The sequence below is a fragment of the Bufo bufo genome, chromosome 1, assembly GCF_905171765.1.
Source record: "Bufo bufo chromosome 1, aBufBuf1.1, whole genome shotgun sequence".
NCBI classification, from domain to species: Eukaryota; Metazoa; Chordata; class Amphibia; order Anura; family Bufonidae; genus Bufo; species Bufo bufo.
This window is the reverse complement of record NC_053389.1, coordinates 175,181,654-175,206,021: the sequence shown is the minus strand read 5'-3', so window position 1 is coordinate 175,206,021 and position 24,368 is coordinate 175,181,654. Positions and strand designations below refer to the sequence as shown.

Genomic DNA, 24,368 nt, shown 5'->3' with positions numbered 1-24,368 from the left:
TCTATGGGAGTTGAGAGAACAGATGAGCAAGTGTGCATGTCGGGAGTTGTAGTTTCACAACAGCTGGAGTGCCAGAGGTTGCTGATCCATAATGTGCGAGAGGGATCTGTCATCATGGACAAAAATAGGGCATGCTTCCATGGTGTCACCAGACTCACTGATGTGTGAACACACACATTAAAGTCTTTGGGTACATGTGCTATCCGTGGCGCCCATGGACAGAACACATCCCCGATTCAATGACGTGTAAAAGAGCCCTTAGTCTGGTGTACTCTGGGAGGGATTTTTTTAATTCTTGCCTTTAGCTTCAGTGCCTCTTCATGGGTATAGCGAAAGCTCGGTGTAGTTTATTTCTACAAACTTGAATCCTGGGATTTATAGTTCCACAGGTTTATTGTTGTCTGTATTGTAGTGGTGTTTGTTGTAGGTTCAGCTTTCTGTTTGGTCTTATTGGATTTAGCAGTTCAAGGTCAGTTTCTGCTAGGTTTGATTCCTCTTATCTACTGTACATTCACCACTGCCATCTATTATCTGCTCCACCACCGGACTGTTGTGTCTTTTCATAGGTGTATAACATTTATATCAAAATATCCTAATTATAGTGGATTTCATATATAATAGGCCACGTTGTGTTATATTCACCATTGTGTATGTATTTTAAAGTAGGCCAAAAGAGGTTCATGGAGAGGACATAGGTCATATATTTTCTTTTATGTAGATATACCAGTCTGAGAAAAGTCATTCTTGTCTCCTTATAGAGTTATGACTGAGATAAGGATATTTTCTAGACGCATCTGGTGCTAATTATCCCTATTGTTTAATGTCTATTGATGAAGCAGAAAATATGTGATAGTATGTATATGTATAATAAACATTAAGTTTTAGTATAAGATAATCAATAGGACACATGTATTGTACTATGTTGTTAAATATTATGAAGGACGTCAATGCATCTATTATCTTATATATTTCTCACTAGGAACGCATACACTCCTAAAGCATGATAAGAAGAATTTTAATTGTAAACTTTGTTAGCAAGATAGTGTTATTTAAATTAACAATCAATCAACCGTTGGAGTACCAGAGGAGATACACATGTCTGTGATAGTACAAGGTCCATTATATTCTTATCGGTACCATAAATTTAGTAGCTTGGGAAACGTCTCAGTGGTACCCAAATGTTTGTGTTTTAATTGGTTTAAGTGTCAAAAATAATCCCTTGGTTCTGATTTAGGATTCCTTATGTTATGTGTATGGAATGTAAGATGAAATCAGACCTGGATATTTAACCCTTACTAGTATGATGCTAATAGCTTATGCAATAGTGCCACCTAGGTACAAATGAGTAACATTACACCAACAGCTTAAATGCATTCTGGGTGATACAGTGACATCACACTCCTTATCATATGTACATGCCTAACCGACAAAGATTGGAAAACTCCAAGTTAGGAAGGTGTGTCTAACTTATAAGTTTGTGGTTATAAAACACACACACATGAAGAAAAAACAACAGGGAGCAACAGAGAAATACACAGAACACAGGAAACAAAGAAAGAAAGGAGAGACCACAGGAGAAAAATCCCAATGATCAGAAGGGACTTTAGAGATGACTTCCCTTAGAATCTGCATATCAACTGCACTCTCAGGTAACATATAACTTTATTATGTGTAGTATTGATTGAATTACCGTATTTTTCGCTTTATAAGACGCACCTGATGATAAGACGCACCTAGGTTTTTGAGGAGGAAAATAAGAAAAAAATATTTTGAACCAAAAGGTGTGTGTCACGAGGGTGTCAAGAGCCACGCCTGACTCCGTTATACCCGGGGTCAGGAAGTCGCAGCGGGTGGCTGCGCGCTCGATGTACAAAGACAGTGCTGTTTCGTAATGGTAGCTTTCTGGGTTTGCCTTGCAACCCTTTTTGGCTCACTCAGGGATCCGTAGCTTCTCCTCCTCAGCTGTTTCTTGTCCAGCAATCCCAACCTCCTTATATTCCCATCTCCCACTTCTCTGGTTGCCAGATATAGAGCTTCCTGCCTGGACTTCTATACTGACCCACTGGAGCTGTGTAGTTGTGCTCCCTGGTTGTTGTTCCAGAACATTACCCTCCGGATCCCTGTTGGGCCTTGGTGGTCTGTTGTTATCGCCCACCTGGGATTATATGTTTGTCTGTATTGTCTGTCCTCTCCTTGGTGTTTTCCTCTTAGTGTCAGTGGTGCGGACTAGTGATCCCACCGCCCCGTTCACTACTCAGGGCTCATCCTAGGGAAAGCCAGGGTTTAGGCACGTGATCGGCGTACGGGTGAGGAACCCGTCTAGGGACGTCAGGGCAGTCAGGTGCCAGCCGCAAGGTGAGTCAGGGGTCACCACCTTTCCCTCTCCCTTGGACAGGGCCTTCCCAGTTCCCTCCCTTTGCGTGACGCCGGTCATTACAGGGTGCTTTTGGTAGCTTTTGAACTAACGGTGGTCTGTGGATGATGTACTGTTATGGGGATCTGGGGATGACGCACTGTTATGGGGATCTGTGGATGACACTGTTATGGGGGATCTGTGGATGACGCACTGTTATGGGGGGATCTGTGGATGATGCACTGTTATGGGGGGATCTGTGGATGACGCACTGTTATGGGGGGATCTGTGGATGACGCACTGTTATGGGGGGATCTGTGGATGACGCACTGTTATGGGGGGATCTGTGGATGACGCACTGTTATGGGGGGATCTGTGGATGACGCACTGTTATGGGGGATCTGTGGATGACGCACTGTTATGGGGGATCTGTGGATGACGCACTGTTATGGGGGATCTGTGGATGACACTGATGGGGGATCTGTGGATGACACTGATGGGGGATCTGTGGATGACACTGATGGGGGATCTGTGAATGACACTGAGGGGGGATCTGTGCATTACACTGAGGGGGGATCTGTGAAGGACACTGAGGGGGGATCTGTGCATGACACTGATGGGGGATCTGTGCATGACACTGATGGGGGATCTGTGCATGACACTGATGGGGGATCTGTGCATGACACTGAGGGGGGATCAGTGCATGACACTGAGGGGGGATCTGTGGATGACACTGAGGGGGGATCTGTGCATGACACTGAGGGGGGATCTGTGCATGACACTTATGTGTGGAGGGAGGAGGCGGAGACACTCATGGCGGGGCCCGGTGCAGTGACTCTACTCTAATACACCGGGCCCCGCAACTGTTAAACATTCAATCTGATCTATATCTAATAGTATTTGCTCTGTACGGCTCTTACTGTAGTACCGTAAGTATAGCGCAGACCGGCATCTCCCTCTGTCATGCGCCGCTTGCCGCACCTCCCTCCTCATGCGCCGTCTGCTCCAGCTCCCTCTGTCATGCGCCGCCTGCCCCAGCTTCCTCCTCATGCGCCGCCTGCCTGCTTATCTCACTTTATGAATGAACAGGCAGACGGCGCATGACAGAGGGAGCTGGGGCAGGCGGCGCATGACAGAGGGAGCTGGAGCAGACGGCGCATGAGGAAGGAGGTGCGGCAAGCGGCGCATGACCGAGGGAGATGCCGGTCTGCGCTATACTTACGGTACTACAGTAATTTTGGGTACTGCATATAACTGTATATTATTGCATACCATTGAGTTTTATATGGATTAGGATTGATTGCATTTTAAGTTATTGTATAATAAATCATTAATATTTTTGCACAGACGCTTGCACCTTATCTTACTGATTGCACAATATAATTAAATTAACGATGATCTCTTTTTGAGGTGTTTTATATGTCTATCTCTAGGATCAATTCCCTTTGAAATTTTTCCTTTGATCCTTTCTTTTATATAAAGCATTTGCTTTATATCCCCGACAGGACTCAAACCTCCTCATCCAGTTTTCTGTCATCCATCGGTGAGTTTATTATTCTGTATTTGCTGCCTGTCAATCTGATACATGTTTCATATACAGTATATTTTCTGCTAACGGGCTGGTTTTTATGTACAGTAATTCTGCTCTTTTTAGAGGGGTTGTGCAAGAATGGGAGGGGAGAGGGTCAGTAAACCCCCTGTAAAGGGAAGAATACTTACCTGCTTCCCACTCCATTGGCTGTGGCAATGTGAAACTGGATGTTTAAAAGGATGCACTGCATGCCTGGAGGAGAAGGAGCAGACAGCTAGCATCGGGAAGCAGGTAAGTAATCTTTCCTTAACAGGTCTGATAAAGTGAACAACCCCTTTAAGTGCTGTGGCTATCTCAGTACCAAGAGCCATAGTTAGGAATTGGGAAAGGCAACTGCTGTAGGTGTAGGTGAAGTCAAGTTCTGCAGTCTTGTAAACAACCCAGGCTGTTACAAGATGTAGTATAGGCTATGTTCACATGGCAGATTTTGTCCACGGATTGCAGCGTAGATTCAGTGGTGAAAACGTCTCCTATTGTATTCAATTGGAGTCTGCACTGCCATATATGTGCCAGTGGATTATTTTTGTGTGGTTTTCCAGACAGTTCAAAAAATGGACATGTCCATTCTTGGTACAGTTTCCATGCAGACACCACTGTAAACCACAGCAGGAGCCTGTCACATTCAAATTAAAGAAAAACAACGCAGCAGAAAGCAAAAGGTTGGCCAAAGTGTTGTACAGCTGATTTGTTCATAACAACCCTGCAGCATTTTTTCAAGTTTCTTCTCCGAATGCTGCAATAACCCTTTCAAATTGCAATGAGCAATATTCACAGAAACTTTTCTTATGGGCCAGAAACAAAACTGCTGATTAATACAGAAATAAACTCCCACCACAGCTCTTGTCGGTCTGATTTCTATGATCCATATAGAATTATAGATGAAGCCAATAATATTTTATAGACTAGTCACACATATTGCTATACTTTCATTTTTCTACACATGCTCCATATATTCCAATTTGCAATATGTAGCATCACATGCATCAAATTCACCTTAATGATAGATAGCAATAGAGCCTGAAAACTAAGTGGAGGGGGAAATTCATTAAAAGATTTGTGCCACTATTTTGGCATAGAAAAGCAAATTTTCACCAAATTCTGTGACTTTTCTCAACACTTAAAAAACAACCAAAAAAAAAAACATGGTGTTACATGCAAAGGGAATCTTTCTGATAAATTTACCATCCCTAAAGTCAGTAAGTGGAGCAAATTATAGCGCAAATCTACATCTGCTCAGAGCTTCTATGTCACAGATCCATACTGCTGCAGGCTGTGCCACCTCTATCTGCTCTTCTTTTACCTTCTTCCAGAGTTAGAAAGCAGCAGCAATGGACGGGAGGTTGTACAGAAAAAGGGGGAAAGCATCCAAGTCTTCAGGGATCACACAGGGCTGTAGTGTATCACAGAGGAAATAGGGAGGAAAGCACACATAAGGCAATATGAAGAGGGAGAGGGGAATCACATAGGCTCAAAATCAGTGTACAGAGAGGAAATCATCCACAGCAGATTCTGGAGTGGAGGTGGGAGTTTGTGAATCACATACTTCACAGTATCAGTGTCTGTTAGGACAAGGGAGAAGAGATCCTGCAAAGGCTATAGAAGGAGGAAGCAGTACAGGAATATAGCTGTGATACACAAGAGCTGTAGAAGACAGCAGCATCCTGGACACACAGACCTCACATCCAGCATGTATATATGTGAGGGACACATCCACATAAAGTTTGAAAAACATCAAAGGTTTCCAGTTGTACAGACCGTGTTTAAATGGTTCTTTAACCCTTTCAGGACCCTGCCATACTTCACATTAAGGACCAGGCCGTGTTTTGGAAATTTGTGTCACTTTATGTGGTAATAACTTTGGAACGCTTTTACTTATCCAAGCCATTCTGAGATTGTTTTCTCGTGACACATTGTACTTCATAATAGTGGTAAATTTCAGTCAATATTTTTTAAAAATTTAATAAAATCCCAAGTTTACCAAAAAAATTCTCTGATTTTAAAACAGATAGTGATACCTCATAAAATAGTTATTATTTTACATTTCCTATATGTCTACTTTATGGTTGAATCATTTTGTGAATGCCATTTTATTTTTTTGGGGATGTTAGAAGACTTAGAAGTTTAGAAGCAAATCTTGACATTTTTCAGAAAATTTCCAAAATGGTCCGTTCCAAAATATACAGTTTGCTCAGATACACAAATATTTTAATGACAGGTTGTCTGACCCTTCAAGCGAAGCCAAACATAATGATTTAGACAAGATCTTAAACAGAGGAACAGGCCCCCAATCCATCTCATCCTTGTATTCTCAGGTTAGAGTTTCTGGGAGATGGTTTGCCCTCTCTGGCTTTTAGACCATGGGCGCGCATATTGGAGGACCAGGAGGTGGGCGATAAGATATTGCATGGATGGTGGGCGATGAGAAAATCAGTGATGAATGAGTGGTGGAGAGACACACATTTTCGTATAATGCACAATGCCATATATGCTTTTAATTTACCCCCAGTAGGCCCAATAGAATGACCAGCTGTCCAAAATGTCAGACGCCGCAAACAGATTTGTTTCATGGTTTGTGGTCTTGCCCGCAGGTCGTTTCTCTATGGGGCCATGTAGCAAGCATAGCTGGGGATATATGTAAGCTTGATATTCCCCTGACGTATTTATTTCATTATTGGGAGGAGATGGGAACAGCAGGTTCAACAGAGAAGAGACTACCAGTTATTTTTCACATTTTAAGCATGGTTACAAAGAGACTGATATTGTGAAATTGGCTGGATAACATGGTCCCATCTAGAGAAATGATTCTGCATGCTATGAAGGCCCTACTGACTCTAGAAAAAAAGGAAACAGAAAGACATAAATAAACTTTAGTGGGTAGATTTTTTTAAAAGTGGAGGGGCTTTGTGTTACAAAACTTTTCGGATTCAGAAATTCATAACCTGATGTCCCCTTTCAAGCTCACCAAATGGTATCTAACAGGAAGATTAAAGGGCACGCTTGGTAGATTAGATAGAGGGTGACCTGACTTACACCTGTAGCCTCCATCATATGTAAGCATGGTTGCTCCCCGTATTCGCAGTTATGGCTGGTATATAGGTGTTCCAGACACTTATATACTGACTCATGGTAGGCTGCATTACTGTTTTATTGGCAGGATATCTAGTTTCTAGATATCTAGTTTCTCTGCTCCTATGTATGTTTATGTACTTTGTACTGTGTTGTTTTTGGACAGTATGTACTGTGTTTGTACTTGAAGCAATACAATTTATGGCCCCATTTTAGAAACTACACCCCTCAAGGTATTCAAAACAGATTTTACAAACTTTGTTAACCCTATAGGTGTTCCACAAGAATTAAAGGAAAATGTAGATGAAATTTCAGAATTTGGCAGATCTTTCATTTTAATAAAAATTTTTCCGGTAACAAAGCAAGGGTTAACAGCCAAACAAAACTCAATATTTATTACTCTGATTCTGTAGTTTACAGAAACACCCCATTTGTGATCGTAAACTGCTGTACGGGCACACGGCAGGGCGCAGAAGGAAAAGAATGCCATATGGTTTTTGGAGGGCAGATTTCACTGGGATAATTTTAAGTTGCCATATCACACCCCTAGAGTAGAAACTCCAAAAAAGTTACCCCATTTTGGAAACTACAGGATAAGGTGGCAGTTTTGTTGGTACTATTTTAGGGTACATATGATTTTTGGTTGCTCTGTATTACACTTTTTGTGAGGCAAGGTTACCCTAAAAATAGCCGCTTTGGCACCGGTTTTATTTTTTACAATGGTACTGCTGACAGGTTAGATCATGTGCTATTTTTATAGAGCAGGTTGTTTGGGATGCGACAATACCAAATATGACAACTTTTTTTGGTTGTTTGTTTCAGTTTTACATAATAAAGCATTTTTGGAAAAAAAAAAGATTTTTATAGTGTCTCCATATTCTGAAAGCCATAGTTTTCTTTTTTGGGTGACTGTCTTATATAGGGTCTCATTTTTAGGGGGATGAGATGACGGTTTGATTGGTACTATTTTGGGGTGCGTATGACTTTTTGTGATGTAAGGTGACAAAAAAAGGCTTTTTTGACACAGTTTTTATTTTTGTATGGTGTTCACCTGAGGAACAGAAGTATTTGAACACCCTGCTATTTTGCAAGTTCACCCACTTAGAAATCATGGAGGGGTCTGAAATTCACATTGTAGGTGCATTCCCACTCTGAGAGACAGAATAAATAAAAACATAATTATAATAATAATAATAATAATAATAATAAAACAGGAAATCACATTGTATGATTTTTAAAGAATTGATTTGCCTTGCACTGCTGAACATAAGTATTTGAACACCTGAGAAACAGCAAGAATTCTGGCTCTCCAAGACCTGTTACTGTGCCTTTAAAAAGTCCACCTCTACTCCACTCATTAATCTAACTTAGTAGCACCTGTCTGAGCTCTTTAAAGACACCTGTCCACCCCACAGTCAGTCAGACGCCAACTACTACCATAGGCAAGACCAAAGAGCTGTCAAAAGACACCAGAGACAAAATTGTGGACCTGCACAAGGCTGGAAAGGGCTACGGGGCAATTGCCAAACAGCTTGGTGAAAATACACTGCTCAAAAAAATTAAGGGAACACAAAAATAATACATCCTAGATCTGAATTAATTAAATATTCTTCTGAAATACTTTGTTCTTTACATAGTTGAATGTGCTGACAACAAAATCACACAAAAACTAAAAAATGGAAATCAAATTTTTTAACCCGTGGAGGTCTGGATTTGGAGTCACCCTCAAAATTAAAGTGGAAAAACACACTACAGGCTGATCCAACTTTGATGTAATGTCCTTAAAACAAGTCAAAATGAGGCTCAGTAGTGTGCGTGGCCTCCACGTGCCTGTATGACCTCCCTACAATGCCTGTGCATGCTCCTGATGAGGTGGCGGACGGTCTACTGAGGGATCTCCTCCCAGACCTGGACTAAAGCATCTGCCAACTCCTGGACAGTCTGTTGGTGGATAGAGCGAGACATGATGTCCCAGATGTGCTCAATTGGATTCAGGTCTGGGGAACAGGCGGGCCAGTCCATAGCATCAATGCCTTCGTCTTGCAGGAACTGCTGACAAACTCCAGCCACATGAAGTCTAGCATTGTCTTGCATTAGGAGGAACCCAGGGCCAACCGCACCAGCATATGGTCTCACAAGGGGTCTGAGGATCTCATCTCGGTACCTAATGGCAGTCAGGCTACCTCTGGCGAGCACATGGAGGGCTGTGCGGCCCTCCAAAGAAATGCCACCCCACACCATTGCTGACCCAATGCCAAACCGGTCATGCTGGAGGATGTTGCAGGCAGCAGAACGTTCTCCACGGCGTCTCCAGACTCTGTCACGTCTGTCACATATGCTCAGTGTGAACCTGCTTTCATCTGTGAAGAGCACAGGGCGCCAGTGGCGAATTTGCCAATCTTGGTGTTCTCTGACAAATGCCAAACGTCCTGCACGGTCTTTGGCTGTAAGCACAACCCCCACCTGTGGACGTCGGGCCCTCATATCACCCTCATGGAGCAGACACATGCACATTTGTGGCCTGCTGGAGGTCATTTTGCAGGGCTCTGCCAGTGCTCCTCCTGTTCCTCCTTGCACAAAGGCGGAGGTAGCGGTCCTGCTGCTGGGTTGTTGCCCTCCTACGGCCTCCTCCACGTCTCCTGATGTACTGGCCTGTCTCCTGGTAGTGCCTCCATGCTCTGGACACTACGCTGACAGACACCGCAAACCTTCTTGCCACAGCTCGCATTGATGTGCCATCCTGGATAAGCTGCACTACCTGAGCCACTTGTGTGGGTTGTAGACTCTGTCTCATGCTACCACTAGAGTGAAAGCACCGCCAGCATTCAAAAGTGACCAAAACATCAGCCAGGAAGCATAGGAACTGAGAAGTGGTCTGTAGTCACCACCTGCAGAATCACTCCTTTATTGGGGGTGTCTTGCTAATTGCCTATAATTTCCACCTGTTGTCTATCCCATTTGCACAAAAGCATGTGAAATTGATTGTCACTCAGTGTTGCTTCCTAAGTGGACAGTTTGATTTCACAGAAGTGTGATTGACTTGGAGTTACATTGTGTTGTTTAAGTGTTCCCTTTATTTTTTTGAGCAGTGTAGAAGCAACTGTTGGAGCAATTGTTAGAAAATGAAAGAGGCTAAAGACGACTGTCAGTCTCCCTCGGACTGGGGCTCCATGCAAGATCTCACCTCGTGGGGTATCACTGATGATAAGAAAGGTGAGGAATCAGCCCAGAACTACAAGGGAGGAGCTGGTCAATGACATGAAGAGAGCTGGGACCACAGTTTCTAAGGTCACTGTCGGTAGAACACTACGCCGTCATGGTTTCAAATCATGCATTGCATGGAAGGTTCCCCTGCTCAAGTCATCACACGTCCAGGCCCATCTGAAATTTGGCAATGACCATCTGGATGATCCAGAAGAGGTATGGGAGAAAGTCATGTGGTCAGATGAGACCAAAGTAGAAGTTTTTGGTCCAAACTTCACTCGTCGTGCTTGGAGGTAAAAGAAGGATGAGTTGCATCCCAAGAACACCATCCCTACTGTAAAGCATGGGGGTGGTAACATCATGCTTTGTGGATGCTTTTCTGCGAAGGGGACAGGACGACTGCACTGTATTAAGGAGAGGATGAATGGGGTCATTTATTGTGAGATTTTGAGCAACAACCTCCTTCCCTCAGTCAGAGCATTGAAGATGGGTCGTGGCTGGGTCTTCCAACATGCCAACGACCCAAAGCACACAGCCAGGATAACCAAGGAGTGCCTCCGTAAGAAGCATATCAAGGTTCTGGAGTGGCCTAGCCAGTCTCCTAGACCTAAATCCAATAGAACTTCTTTGGAGGGAGCTGAAACACTGTGTTGCTCAGTGACAACCCCGAAACCTGACAGATCTAGAGGAGATCTGTGTGGAGGAGTGGGCCAAAATCCCTGTTCAGTGTGTGCAAACCTGGTCAAGAACTACAGGAAACGTTTGACCTCTGTAATTACAAACAAAGGCTTCTGTACCAAATATTAACACAGATTTTCTCAAGTGTACAAATACTTATGTTCAGTAGTGCAAGACAAATACATTCTTTAAAAATCATACAATGTGATTTCCTGAATTATTATTTTTTTTATTCTGTCTCTCAGAGTGGGAATCAGGGGCGTACATAGAAAGCACTGGGTCCCATAGCAAGAATATAAATTGGGCCCCCATTCCCCTTTTATAGCCCCTCCCACTACCCATTCCAGGCCTCTCTCTTTGTTCCATGAACTATTCTTGCTGCTGCGTTTTTAAATTTATGCCATCAGGGCCAGATTGGGATTACAAAACAGCCCTGGCACACAAAAGAGGTATAATAGATGCAGTGTGTACAGATATATTGTGTATATATAGCAGCTACTGACATGTGAGGTATGAGGTATAAATTACAGCTCGTACCTCACATATCAATCCACTGCTGTATATACAATATACCTGTACACACTGCATATATTATACCTCGTATCTCACATATCAGTACACTGCTGTATATACTATATATCTGTGCACACTGCATCTATTATACCTCGTACCTCACATATCAGTACACTGCTGTATATACTATATACCTGTACACACTGCATATATTATACCTCGTATCTCACATATCAGTACACTGCTGTATATACTATATATCTGTGCACACTGCATCTATTATACCTCGTACCTCACATATCAGTACACTGCTGTATATACTATATACAGTATCTGTACATATTGCATCTCTAATACTGTGTAATATATGCAGTGTGTATATATATATATATATTACACACAGAGCAGTGTATTGATGTGAGACATACAAGGTATAATACTGTAGATGCAGTGTTTACAGAAATATGTGGTCAGTTATGCATTATGGTCACTGTGTGTGTGAGGTACATGAGGTAGTGGTCACTGTAACTGTCTGAAGTATTATACATGAGTGAGCAATGAGTAAAACAGGGCATGGGGGGGGGGGGTAAATGATGAAAAGTGGAGGACCTCCTCTTACCACTCCATTCCAGTCTGTATCGATCAATGCAGAGCTGATTGTGAACTTCTAATATGTCATCACAGGTCCTGGCAGATGTACCTTTCAAACCTAGGAACTACACCATCATTGGTGCAGTTCCTTTGCTAGATCCTGCAGGACCTGTGATGTTGAAGATGATGTAATCACAGGTCCTGGCAGATGCACTGTTCTAACCTGGGAACTACACTTTACACTGTGCAGTTCCCTTACAGGACCTGTGATGACATCATCAAAGGTCCTTTAGCTTTAGAACGATAGACAGGAGAAATGAGGGGGCGGGGCCTTTCCTCCACTGCGGGCCCCTCTTCCTCTTGGGCCCCATAGCAGCTGCGTGGTCTGCCTATATGGTAGGTACGCCACTGGTGGGAATGCACCTACAATGTGAATTTCAAACCTATCCATGATTTCTAAGTGGGAGAACTTGCAAAATCGTAGGGTGTTCAAATACTTTTGTTCCTCACTGTATATACCTTTGTTTTATTTATTTACGTTTTCACACAATAAAAGCATTTTTGAAACAAAAAAGTTTTATTGTCTCCATATTCTGAGTCATTTATTTTTTGCCCAATTGTTTTATGTAGTGGCTCATTTTTTGGGGGATGAGGTGACGGTTTGATTGGTACTATTTTTTTTTGGGGGGGGGGCATAAGCCTTTTTGAACGCTTGGTGTTGTACTTTTTGTGATGTAAGGTGACAAAAAATGGTTGTTTTAGCACAGTTTTTATTTTTTCTATGGCGTTTAGGTGAGGGGGTGGATCATGGGACATTTTTATAGAGCTGGTCGTTACAGAAGCGGCAATACCCAATATGTCTGTTTTTCTTTTTTTTTTTTTTTTTTTTTACCCTTTTGTGTGTTTTATTTTGGGAAAGGAGCTTTTTTTTTTTTTACTTGAAACTAAATTTTTTTATGAAAAACACTTTTTTTTGTCCCAACTTCTGGGGTCTAATCACCTCTGCAATGCATTACAATACATCCTGTATTGTACTGCATCGCCGTCGGCTTTTATGCTGACAGCATGCCTGTGAGACCCAGCCTAAGGGGCTGGATCTCACAGGCTTCCGTAGAAGGCAAGTGAATGCCTATGGAAGTGACTGTGGGGTCCGTGCTGCTGATCGGGCAGGCGCAGATCCTGCACCGGCCCGATCAGCCCGCCGTACATGTACGGCGCTGGTCCTTAACCGCCTCCGGACCGCCTAACGCAGGATCGCGTTCCGGAGGCGGCAGCCCTGCGCACAGTCACGCATATATGCGTCATCTCGCGAGACGTGAGATTTCCTGTGAACGCGCGCACACAGGCGCGCGCGTTCACAGGATCGGAAGGTAAGCGAGTGGATCTCCAGCCTGCCAGTGGCGATCGTTCGCTGGCAGGCTGGAGATGCGATTTTTTTAACCCCTAACAGGTATATTAGACGCTGTTTTGATAACAGCGTCTAATATACCTGCTACCTGGTCCTCTGGTGGTCCCTTTTGTTTGGATCGACCACCAGAGGACACAGGTAGCTCAGCAATATGTAGCACCAAGCACCACACTACACCCCCCCGTCACTTATTAACCCCTTATTCACCCCTGATCACCCCATATAGACTCCCTGATCACCCCCCTGTCATTGATCACCCCCCTGTAAGGCTCCATTCAGACGTCCGTATGTTTTTTACGGATCCACTGATACATGGATCGGATCCGCAAAACACATACAGACGTCTGAATGGAGCCTTACAGGGGGGTGATCAATGACAGGGGGTGATCACCCCATATAAACTCCCTGATCACCCCCCTGTCATTGATCACCCCCCTGTAAGGCTGCATTCAGATGTCCGTATGTTTTTTACGGATCCACGGATCGGATCCGCAAAACACATACGGGCGTCTGAATGGAGCCTTATAGGGGGGTGATCAACCCATATAGACTCCCTGATCACCCCCCTGTCATTGATCACCCCCCTGTCATTGATCACCTCCCTGTCAGGCTCCATTCAGACGTCCGTATGAATTTTACGGATCCACTGATACATGGATCGGATCCGCAAAACACATACGGCCATCTGAATAGAGCCTTATAGGGGGGTGATCAATGACAGGGGGTGATCACCCCATATAGACTCCCTGATCACCCCCTGTCATTGATCATGCCCCTGTAAGGCTCCATTCAGACATTTTTTTGGCCCAAGTTAGCGGAAATTATTATTTTTTACTTACTGCTTACTGACAAATAAACTGCTACCGTCAAACCACATTTATTACAGTCTTAAAGGGTCAATCATAAATCTGACTTGGCTAAAACTGACTTTAGCCATATGTGAAAGTGGAGTGAGCTGTCAGAGTAATGATAAATCTGGCCCATTGTATCTGCACTACTCTACCAACAGTACAGGTGTAAATGGCAGGAGCAGTTAATTTGAACAGATGAGGTGATTTGCCTGGTCACATGACCCTCCATCAGCAGCCATTTTAAGGACAAAACCTCTGTGTGGACTGAACAAAAGACATAGTAACATAGTACAGGGTGGGCCATTTATATGGATACACCTTAATAAAATGGGAATGGTTGGTGATATTAACTTCCTGTTTGTGGCACATTAGTATATGTGAGGGGGGAAACTTTTCAAGATGGGTGGTGACCATGGCGGCCATTTTGAATTCGGCCATTTTGAATCCAACTTTAGTTTTTTCAATAGGAAGAGGGTCATGTGACACATCAAACTTATTGGGAATTTCACAAGAAGAACAATGGTGTGCTTGGTTTTAACATAACTTTATTCTTTCATGAGTTATTTACAAGTTTCTGACCACTTATAAAATGTGTTCAATGTGCTGCCCATTGTGTTGGATTATCAATGCAACCCTCTTCTCCCACTCTTCACACACTGATAGCAACACCGCAGGAGAAATGCTAGCACAGGCTTCCAGTATCCGTAGTTTCAGGTGCTGCACATCTCGTATCTTCACAGGATAGACAATTGCCTTCAGATGACCCCAAAGATAAAAGTCTAAGGGGGTCAGATCGGGAGACCTTGGGGGCCATTCAACTGGCCCACGACAACCAATCCACTTTCCAGGAAACTGTTCATCTAGCTGGCACGTTCCCTGAGTTTTTCCAGCAAGATGGTGCACCACCACATTATGGGTGTCAGGTCCGAGCATTCCTAGATGAACAGTTTCCTGGAAAGTGGATTGGTCGTCGTGGGCCAGTTGAATGGCCCCCAAGGTCTCCCGATCTGACCCCCTTAGACTTTTATCTTTGGGGTCATCTGAAGGCAATTGTCTATGCTGTGAAGATACGAGATGTGCAGAACCTGAAACTACGGATACTAGAAGCCTGTGCTAGCATTTCTCCTGCAGTGTTGCTATCAGTGTGTGAAGAGTGGAAGAAGAGGGTTGCATTGATAATCCAACACAATGGGCAGCACATTGAACACATTTTATAAGTGGTCAGAAACTTGTAAATAACTCATGAAAGAATAAAGTTACGTTAAAACCAAGCACACCATTGTTTTTCTTGTAAAATTCCCAATATGTATGATGTGTCACATGACCCTCTTCCTATTGAAAAAACAAAAGTTGGATTCAAAATGGCCGACTTCAAAATGGACGCCATGGTCACCACCCATCTTGAAAAGTTTCCCCCCTCACATATACTAATGTGCCACAAACAGGAAGTTAATATCACCAACCATTCCCATTTTATTAAGGTTTATCCATATAAATGGCCCACCCTGTACATGAGGCCGAAAAAAGACATTTGTCCATCCAGTTCGGTCTGTTAACCTGCAAGTTGATCCAGAGGAAGGCAAAAAAAAACAAAAAAACCCTGTGAGGTAGAAGCCAATTTTCCCCACTTTGGAGTCGGGAAGGAATTTTTATTCCCCTAATCAGGCAATCAGAATAACTCCCTGGATCAACGACCCCTCTCTAGTAGCTATAGCCTGTAATATTATTACGCTCCATAGTCTCACTGCTCTTACCGTAAAGAATCCTTTTCTATGTTTGTGTATAAACCTTCTTTCCTCCAGACGCAGAGGATGTCCCCTCGTCACAGTCACAGTCCTGGGGATAAATAGATGATGGGATAGATCTCTGTACTGACCCCTGATATATTTATACATATTAATTAGATCCCCCCTCAGTCGTCTTTTTTCTAAAGTGAATAACCCTAATTTTGATAATCTTTCAGGGTACTGTAGTTTACCCATTCCAGTTATTACTTTAGTTGCCCTCCTCTGGACCTTCTCCAGCTCTTCTATGTCTGCCTTGTTTACAGGAGCCCAGAACTGTACACAGTACTCCATGTGTGGTCTGACTAGCGATTTGTAAAGTGGTAGGACTATGTTCTTATCACGGGCATCTATGCTCCTTCTGATGCAACCCATTATCTTATTGGCCTTGGCAGCAGCTGCCTGACACTGGTTTTTGCAGCTTAGTTTGCTGTTTATTAAAATTCCTAGATCCTTTTCCATGTCAGTGTTTTATCATTTAGTATGTACGGGTGACTTGCATTATTCCTTCCCATGTGCATAACTTTACATTTTGTCAGTGTTAAACCTCATCTGCCACTTATCTGCCCAAGCCTCCAATCTATCCAGATCCCTCTGTAGTAGTATACTGTCCTCTTCAGTGTAAATTACTTTACACAGTTTAGTGTCATCTGCGAAAATTGATACTTTACTATGCAAGCCTTCTACAAAATCATTAATAAATACAAACCGGATTCCAAAAAAGTTGGGACACTAAACAAATTGTGAATAAAAACTGAATGCAATGATGTGGAGATGGCAAATGTCAATATTTTATTTGTAATAGAACGTAGATGACAGATCAAACGTTTAATCCGAGTAAATGTATCATTTTAAAGGAAAAATACGTTGATTCCAATTTTCACGGTGTCAACAAATCCCCAAAAAGTTGGGACAAGTAGCAATAAGAGGCTGGAAAAAGTAAATTTGAGTATAATGAAGAGCTGGAAGACCAATTAACACTAATTAGGTCAATTGGCAACATGATTGGGTATAAAAAGAGCTTCTCAGAGTGGCAGTGTCTCTCAGAAGCCAAGATGGGTAGAGGATCACCAATTCCCACAATGTTGCACAGAAAGATAGTGGAGCAATATCAGAAAGGTGTTACCCAGCGAAAAATTGCAAAGACTTTGCATCTATCATCATCAACTGTGCATAACATCATCCGAAGATTCTGAGAATCTGGAACAATCTCTGTGCGTAAGGGTCAAGGCCGTAAAACCATACTGGATGCCCGTGATCTCCGGGCCCTTAAACGACACTGCACCACAAACAGGAATGCTACTGTAAAGGAAATCACAGAATGGGCTCAGGAATACTTCCAGAAACCATTGTCAGTCAACACAATCCACCGTGCCATCCGCCGTTGCCAGCTGAAACTCTACAGTGCAAAGAAGAAGCCATTTCTAAGCAAGATCCACAAGCTCAGGCGTTTTCACTGGGCCAGGGATCATTTAAAATGGAGTGTGGCAAAATGGAAGACTGTTCTGTGGTCAGATGAGTCACGATTCGAAGTTCTTTTTGGAAATCTGGGACGCCATGTCATCCGGACCAAAGAGGACAAGGACAACCCAAGTTGTTATCAACGCTCAGTTCAGAAGCCTGCATCTCTGATGGTATGGGGTTGCATGAGTGCGTGTGGCATGGGCAGCTTGCATGTCTGGAAAGGCACCATTAATGCAGAAAAATATATTCAGGTTCTAGAACAACATATGCTCCCATCCAGACGTCATCTCTTTCAGGGAAGACCCTGCATTTTTCAACAAGATAATGCCAGACCACATTCTGCATCAATCACAACATCATGGCTGCGTAGGAGAAGGATCCGGGTACTGAAATGGCCAGTCTGCAGTCCAGATCTTTCACCTATAGAGAACATTTGGCGCATCATAAAGAGGAAGGTGCAACAAAGAAGGCCCAAGACGATTGAACAGTTAGAGGCCTGTATTAGACAAGAATGGGAGAGCATTCCTATTTCTAAACTTGAGAAACTGGTCTCCTCGGTCCCCAGACGTCTGTTGAGTGTTGTAAGAAGAAGGGGAGATGCCACACAGTGGTGAAAATGGCCTTGTCCCAACTTTTTGGGGATTTGTTGACACCATGAAATTCTGATTCAACATATTTTTCCCTTAAAATGGTACATTTTCTCAGTTTAAACTTTTGTTCCGTGATTTATGTTCTATTCTGAATAAAATATTAGAAGTTGGCACCTCCACATCATTGCATTCCGTTTTTATTCACGATTTGTATAGTGTCCCAACTTTTTTGGAATCCGGTTTGTATATTGAAGAGAATAGGGCCCAATACTGACCCCTGAGGTACCCCACTAGTGACAGTGACCCAATCTGAGTGTGTACTGTTAATAACCACCCTCTGTTTTCTATCATTGGCAAACAAAAAGGTATACTTTATAAAATATAGAAAATGGTGCATGATTTCAACAATGACTGTATAAGTATGTGCCATATAATCATCTTAAAAAATTGGTCAGCAGTAACCAGTGTTGTGTTTTATATAACATTATGTAAAATTATCCTAATTATAGTGGATTTAGTATATACAGTGCTGATCAAAAGTTTAAGACCACTTGAAAAATGGCAAAAAATCATTTTTAGCATGGCTGGATCTTAACAAGGTTCCAAGTAGAGCTTCAACATGCAACAAGAAGAAATGGGAGTGAGACAAAACATTTTTTGAGCATTCAATTTAATAAAAACTAATAAACTGAAACGGGCTGTTTTTCAGCTGATCAAAAGTTTAGGACCACACCTCCAAAAAAAAAACTAAACCCCCCCAAAACAGAAATCCAACTTCCAAATATGAACTCAGTAATGAGTAGCTCCGCTGTTATTGTTTATCACTTCCAAAATTCGTTTCGGCATGCTTGATGCAAGCGTTTCCATGAGGTGAGTGGGAACATTTCTCCAAGTGGTGAAGACGGCCGCACGAAGGCCATCTACTGTCTGGAACTGTTGTCCATTTTTGTAAACTTCCCTTGCCATCCATCCCCAAAGGTTCTCAATTGGATTTAGATCAGGGGAACACGCAGGATGGGCCAAAAGAGTGATGTTATTCTCCTGGAAGAAGTCCCTTGTCCTGCGGGCATTGTGTACTGTAGCGTTGTCCTGTTGAAAAACACAGTCGTTACCACACAGACGAGGGCCCTCAGTCATGAGGAATGCTCTCTGCAACATCTGGACATAGCCAGCGGCCGTTTGACACCCCTGCACTTTCTGAAGCTCCATTGTTCCACTGAAGGAAAAAGCACCCCAGACCATTATGGCGCCCCCTCCACTGTGGCGCGTAGAAAACATCTCAGGTGGGATCTGCTTGTCATGCCAGTAACATTGGAAACCATCAAGGTTAAACTTTTCTCATCAGAGAATAAAACTTTCTTCCACCTTTGAATGTCCCATGTTTGGTGGTCTCTTGTAAAGTCCAAAGAGCAGTTCTGTGGCGTTCAAGGAGACAAGGTCTTTGAAGTTTTTTGTTTTTGAAGCCCTTCAGTCTCAGATGCCGTCTGATGGTTATGGGGCTGCAGTCAGCACCAGTAACGGCCTTAATTTGGGTCGAGGATCGTCCAGTGTCTTGACGGACAGTCAATTTGTATCCTCCGGCTCATTGCTGATGAAATTTTTTTGTGTCTTCCACTTGACTTTTTTGTTCCATAACCCTCAGGATAATTTAAGAAATTCCAAATGACTGTCTTACTGCGTCCCACCTCAGCAGCGATGGCGCGCTGTGAGAGACCCTGCCTATGCAGTTTAACAACCCGACCACGTTCAAAAAGGGAGTTTTTTCGCCTTTGCCATCACAACGTGTGACTACCTGACAGAAAATGGCAATGAATCCACATCTGTGCACAGATTTGGCCTTTTAAAGGCATGTGGTCCTAAAATTTGGATCAGCTGAAAAACAGCCTGTTTCAGTTTAATCGTTATTTTCAATTAATTGAATGCTCAAAAAATGTTTTGCCTCACTCTCATTTCTTCTTGTTGCATGTTGAAGCTCTACTTGTAACCTTAAGATCCAACAATGTAAAATAAGATTTTTTGCCATTTTTCAAGTAGTCTTAAACTTTTGATCAGGACTGTAATATGCCATGTGTGTTATATTCACCATTTTGTATGTATTTTAAAGATGGCCGAGAGAAGTTTATGGAAAGGTCACTGTTCATGAGATTTCTTCTCATGAATGTACCAGTCTGAGAAGAGGCATGCTTGTCTCCTTATGGATTTATGACTTAGATAAGGATATTCTCTAGAAGTATCTGGTGCTAATTACCTCTACAGTTTGGTATTTATTAATGAAGCAGAAAATCTGTGATATCTATATATGCTTATAATCAACCTTAGTTTTTGTATAAGAAAATCAATAGGACATATGTATCGCTTTATATGGTTACGTATTATTAAGGACGTTTATTTATCTGTCATCATATGTATTTCTCTATAGGAACGCATATAGTCCTATTATATGATGAGAACAGTTTAAATATGGACTTTGTTAATGTCTGTGCTTAATTGGTAGAAGTGTCAGAATTAATCCCTCTAGCGTTAATTTAGGTTCCAGAGGTCATGTGTATACAATGTGAGATAAAGTCATACTTGGATATTTAACCCTTAATAGAATTATACTAATAGCTTAGGTAATAGTGTCACCTAGGGGTAAATGAGTAACATTACACCAACAGTAGAAGTGCATTTTGGGTAATACAATGACATCACAGTCCTTATCATATGTACACGCCTAGCCGACAATGATTTGAAAACTCCAAGCTAGAAAGTTGTGTCTAATTGATAAGTTTGTGATCACAAACCACACACATGAAGGAGAGGAAGAGAACGCAAACAAAAAGAGCAACAGAAAAAAAAGACAACAAGAAAAAAGAGAAATTACTGAGAAACAAAGAAAACCCAGAAGAAAGATCCTAATGACCAGATCGTACCTTAGAGCTAACTTACCTTAGTCTCTGATCATCATCTGCATTCTCTGTAATGTATATCTTTATTTTGTGTAGTATTGATATAAATTAATCAGCCTGATATTCAGCAAACTCCCCGCTGTTGGCAGATGTATAGTTGATAAAAGTGCTACATCAATATTGTCACTATTCAGTAACAATGCATATTGCTGAATAAAAGACCTAAATATTGATTTCAGAGGTAACTTTCGGATTGGAATAATTTAAATTCCATAGTCAATACCAGGCTTGATAATTTATATTGCTACCCCATTATTCGACATTTGTCATAGTTTGTGCAGCGCAAGGATTCTTATCTTTTATTAACGTGGCCTAGTTGAAGTGAATGGGGCTGGGCTGCAATACCAAGCACAGCTGCTGTACTATGTACAGTGCTATGCTTGGGAGAGATGCCAGGAGCCGACTGTGCTCAACAGAGTTCCGGTGAGTGAGGCGGCTCCCAATGAAAGCTGATCAGCAGATGTGCTGGGATTCTGATTCACCAATGGGTCCCAGCTCCGCAGGTCCTGGGTCTCCCCATACTGTTTGACACAGAGTCATGTGACCGCTTCAGCCAACGACTGGCTGCAGCAGTTATGTGTGACCCATACGACAAGTGATCCTGTGGTGTGCTGCATGGGTGACACATGACCACTGCAGCCAGTCATTGGCGTCAAACCAGATGTTGACATGGGATCTGCAGAGCTGGAGGCCTGCAGTGGTGCCTTAACCCACTGGCGGGGAACAGATAAGTATGATTACCAACACTGGTCTGGCCACACTATGGGGTCTGTAAAGGGTGTCACTAAAAGTCAATAACCCTTTTAGTTAGCATAAATTCCGTCTTGGAGGATTCGTGAAAAAGAAATGACCAGTTAGTGTAATCCAGTTCTTGAGGCCCCTATGAATAATGAAGCTGCTTTACACAAACAGAGAAGAAAGTTTCTTGGCTTTATATGAGCAAAGAACAATGACAATGATACAGATGTGATGCACTTATTTTCAGTATTATGTTCAATCTGGTTACAAAGCGTCCACCACACACTGACACTTGTATGTTCAAATACTGCAGGACTAACACGTATATAAAATAGTTCTCCTAGCCAATAGGGATCCCACCCTGCAACCAACCTCCTGCAGCCAAATGTGAACAGAGGAGGATCAGCTGGACACAATGGCGAGTACTTCAGCAGGGCAAGATACCTGGCAAAATTTCATTTCAGTTCAGTTTCAAGGCTAAAAACCCAATGTATTGTAGGAGACAAGCTAAATCCTTGACCTGCAGCCGTCTAACTGTAGGAGAATCAGAAACTTATTTACATTCAGATACAAACATCTAGTGCCCCAAACCCAAATATCTCCACCACCTTTCTGTGCTTGAGAGGAGCAGCTAGAACTCCACCTCATTTCTTGCACAAAGCGGGTGACAGTAACACTTTAAAATGGTTTGTTCAATGCTGAAGCTCCTGTGCTTTGGATTCCAAAAGAAACAGTTAAAAAACAGAGAAATCTCTCCTCGTCCAAGATAAAAAAAGGTTATAAAAAACACCTCCAGCGCTGTCGTCAGATTTTCTGTCAGCTTCTAAAAAATAGCATTTTACGTATTTGGCAGTGTTGGCATTAATACTGTGACTCGGATGCAGACCCTTTAACAGTTCAACAATCTGACCCCCATCGCACAGCCACAAAGGTTCCCACACTTAAGAAGCCGAGGATGTCCTTTTTTCGGCGGAGGGTAGACATGTTATACTTTGGCAAAATTCAAAGGATCCGTTGTGATGTGTGGTCTTCACCCTTTGCAGTGCAATTTTTCAGTGCCTTTCCCCAAAGACTCTTAGATATTAAGTATATATATATATATATTTTCAAATCACAAACGAAGACTTGTGCCTGAAATCTCCCTGGAGAGAAAACCAAAAAGATAAAAGGGTCAGATCATGAATTCTTCTTACTGCTCCCATAAACACAAGTCTTAAAGGGGTTGTCCAGGATGAAAAAAAAACATGGCTGCTTTTTTCCTAAAAACAGCACCACACCTGTCCATTGGAAGAAAGCAGCCATGTTTTTCTTATCCTGAACAATCCCTTTAACCATCCCTGGGCACACAGGTGACAATAACCAGCGTTATCGCATGAGGGCTCTAAAGTGACAGGGGCATTGCATTTACAGACCATGTGCAGTCAATATTTCAGGGATGTAACTGTGGGCAGTCAAAGCCCTTACATGAATTGACCACACATTCAAGCAAGGGCTTAAAGTGAATGCCCACCTTCTAAATCCATTGGCCCACATTTACTAATGGGAGCGTACCTAGACGTTGATGTGAAAACGCAATTTGGTACAAATTGGCACATCTCGTTTCAGAGAAATCCCCTGTGCCTAGCTTGACAAGGGGCATGTGTCCAATTAAAAGGGTCATGGTTTGACAGGAAAGTGGGTGTGACCCACTGCGACATTTTGTGCCACAATTCTGGCATAACATTCTGTCACAGACTAGGCCGACCAATTCCTGCCATAAAGTCAGACATGAGTTTCTACCCCTTCACCAGATTCATCATCCAGCCTGAGCCCCTGTGATAAATCAAATGCATGTCTAGACAGTCTGTGTAAGCTTTGACTGTCTACAGAATTATTAAACCCTCCACATGGTGCTTAATCTTAAAGCAATTCTGTCACTTGCTTTCTTCCCATTAAATGGGATGTCTGGGTTCAGAGCTGAACCTGGACAAGGGCTTTTTAGTTTTCTTCCAGTGACGTAACAAGCTTTTCATGGGTATGCTAGGCAGAGGCTTCTGCCTAACAGTGAGCCAGGTGATGTCACCAGCACTAATGGGTGGTCTTTAGTATAAAACAGGCTAGGGCAGCGCTATAGAGCGCCCATTAGTGCCAGTGACATCACCAGAATCACTGCTAGGGGAAAGCCTCTGCCTAGCAATATGACAATGTAAACAAAACAATTAAGCGGAGGGCATGGGGGAGCATCGAAGTGTGAAATAGTCCGGTGTTCCACTCAATCATGCTGAAAAAGGGTAGAAGGGGTTATGTCCAGGTTCAGCTGTGAACTCGGACAACCCCTTTAAACTAATTACAGTGCTTGGGAGTGGACTAAAATAGATGCCTTTGTGGCTGTGGAGAGAGATCAGATTAGAGAAACCGAACGAGCTTTTACCACATATGCAAATGAGGTTGTAAATGCCCAGTGGGTGGTCCCAATCCCAGCAACTGCTCATGTTCTCCTCAGTCAACCCTCCCCACACCTCCCCTCTAGTGATGGATGGCTCCTGCGCCAACAATGAAGAACAGTGACTTAGGATGTTGGAGCCATCAATCAAGACCATGGCAAAGGCT

The 24,368-nt window shown here is 42.8% G+C and overlaps 1 protein-coding gene across 1 annotated transcript in view; it reads right to left on the bottom strand.

The window, feature by feature from the left end:
- Nucleotides 1-21,952: 21,952 nt before the first annotated feature.
- JAM3 (junctional adhesion molecule 3) overlaps nt 21,953-24,368 on the bottom strand; it is a 63,901-nt gene continuing 61,485 nt past the window's right edge. Inside the window, exon 9 of the mRNA XM_040432283.1 lies at nt 21,953-22,921. Within this exon, the coding sequence (XP_040288217.1) occupies nt 22,886-22,921 (36 nt within the window). The 3' untranslated portion in view covers nt 21,953-22,885. The remainder of the gene's footprint in view (nt 22,922-24,368) is intronic.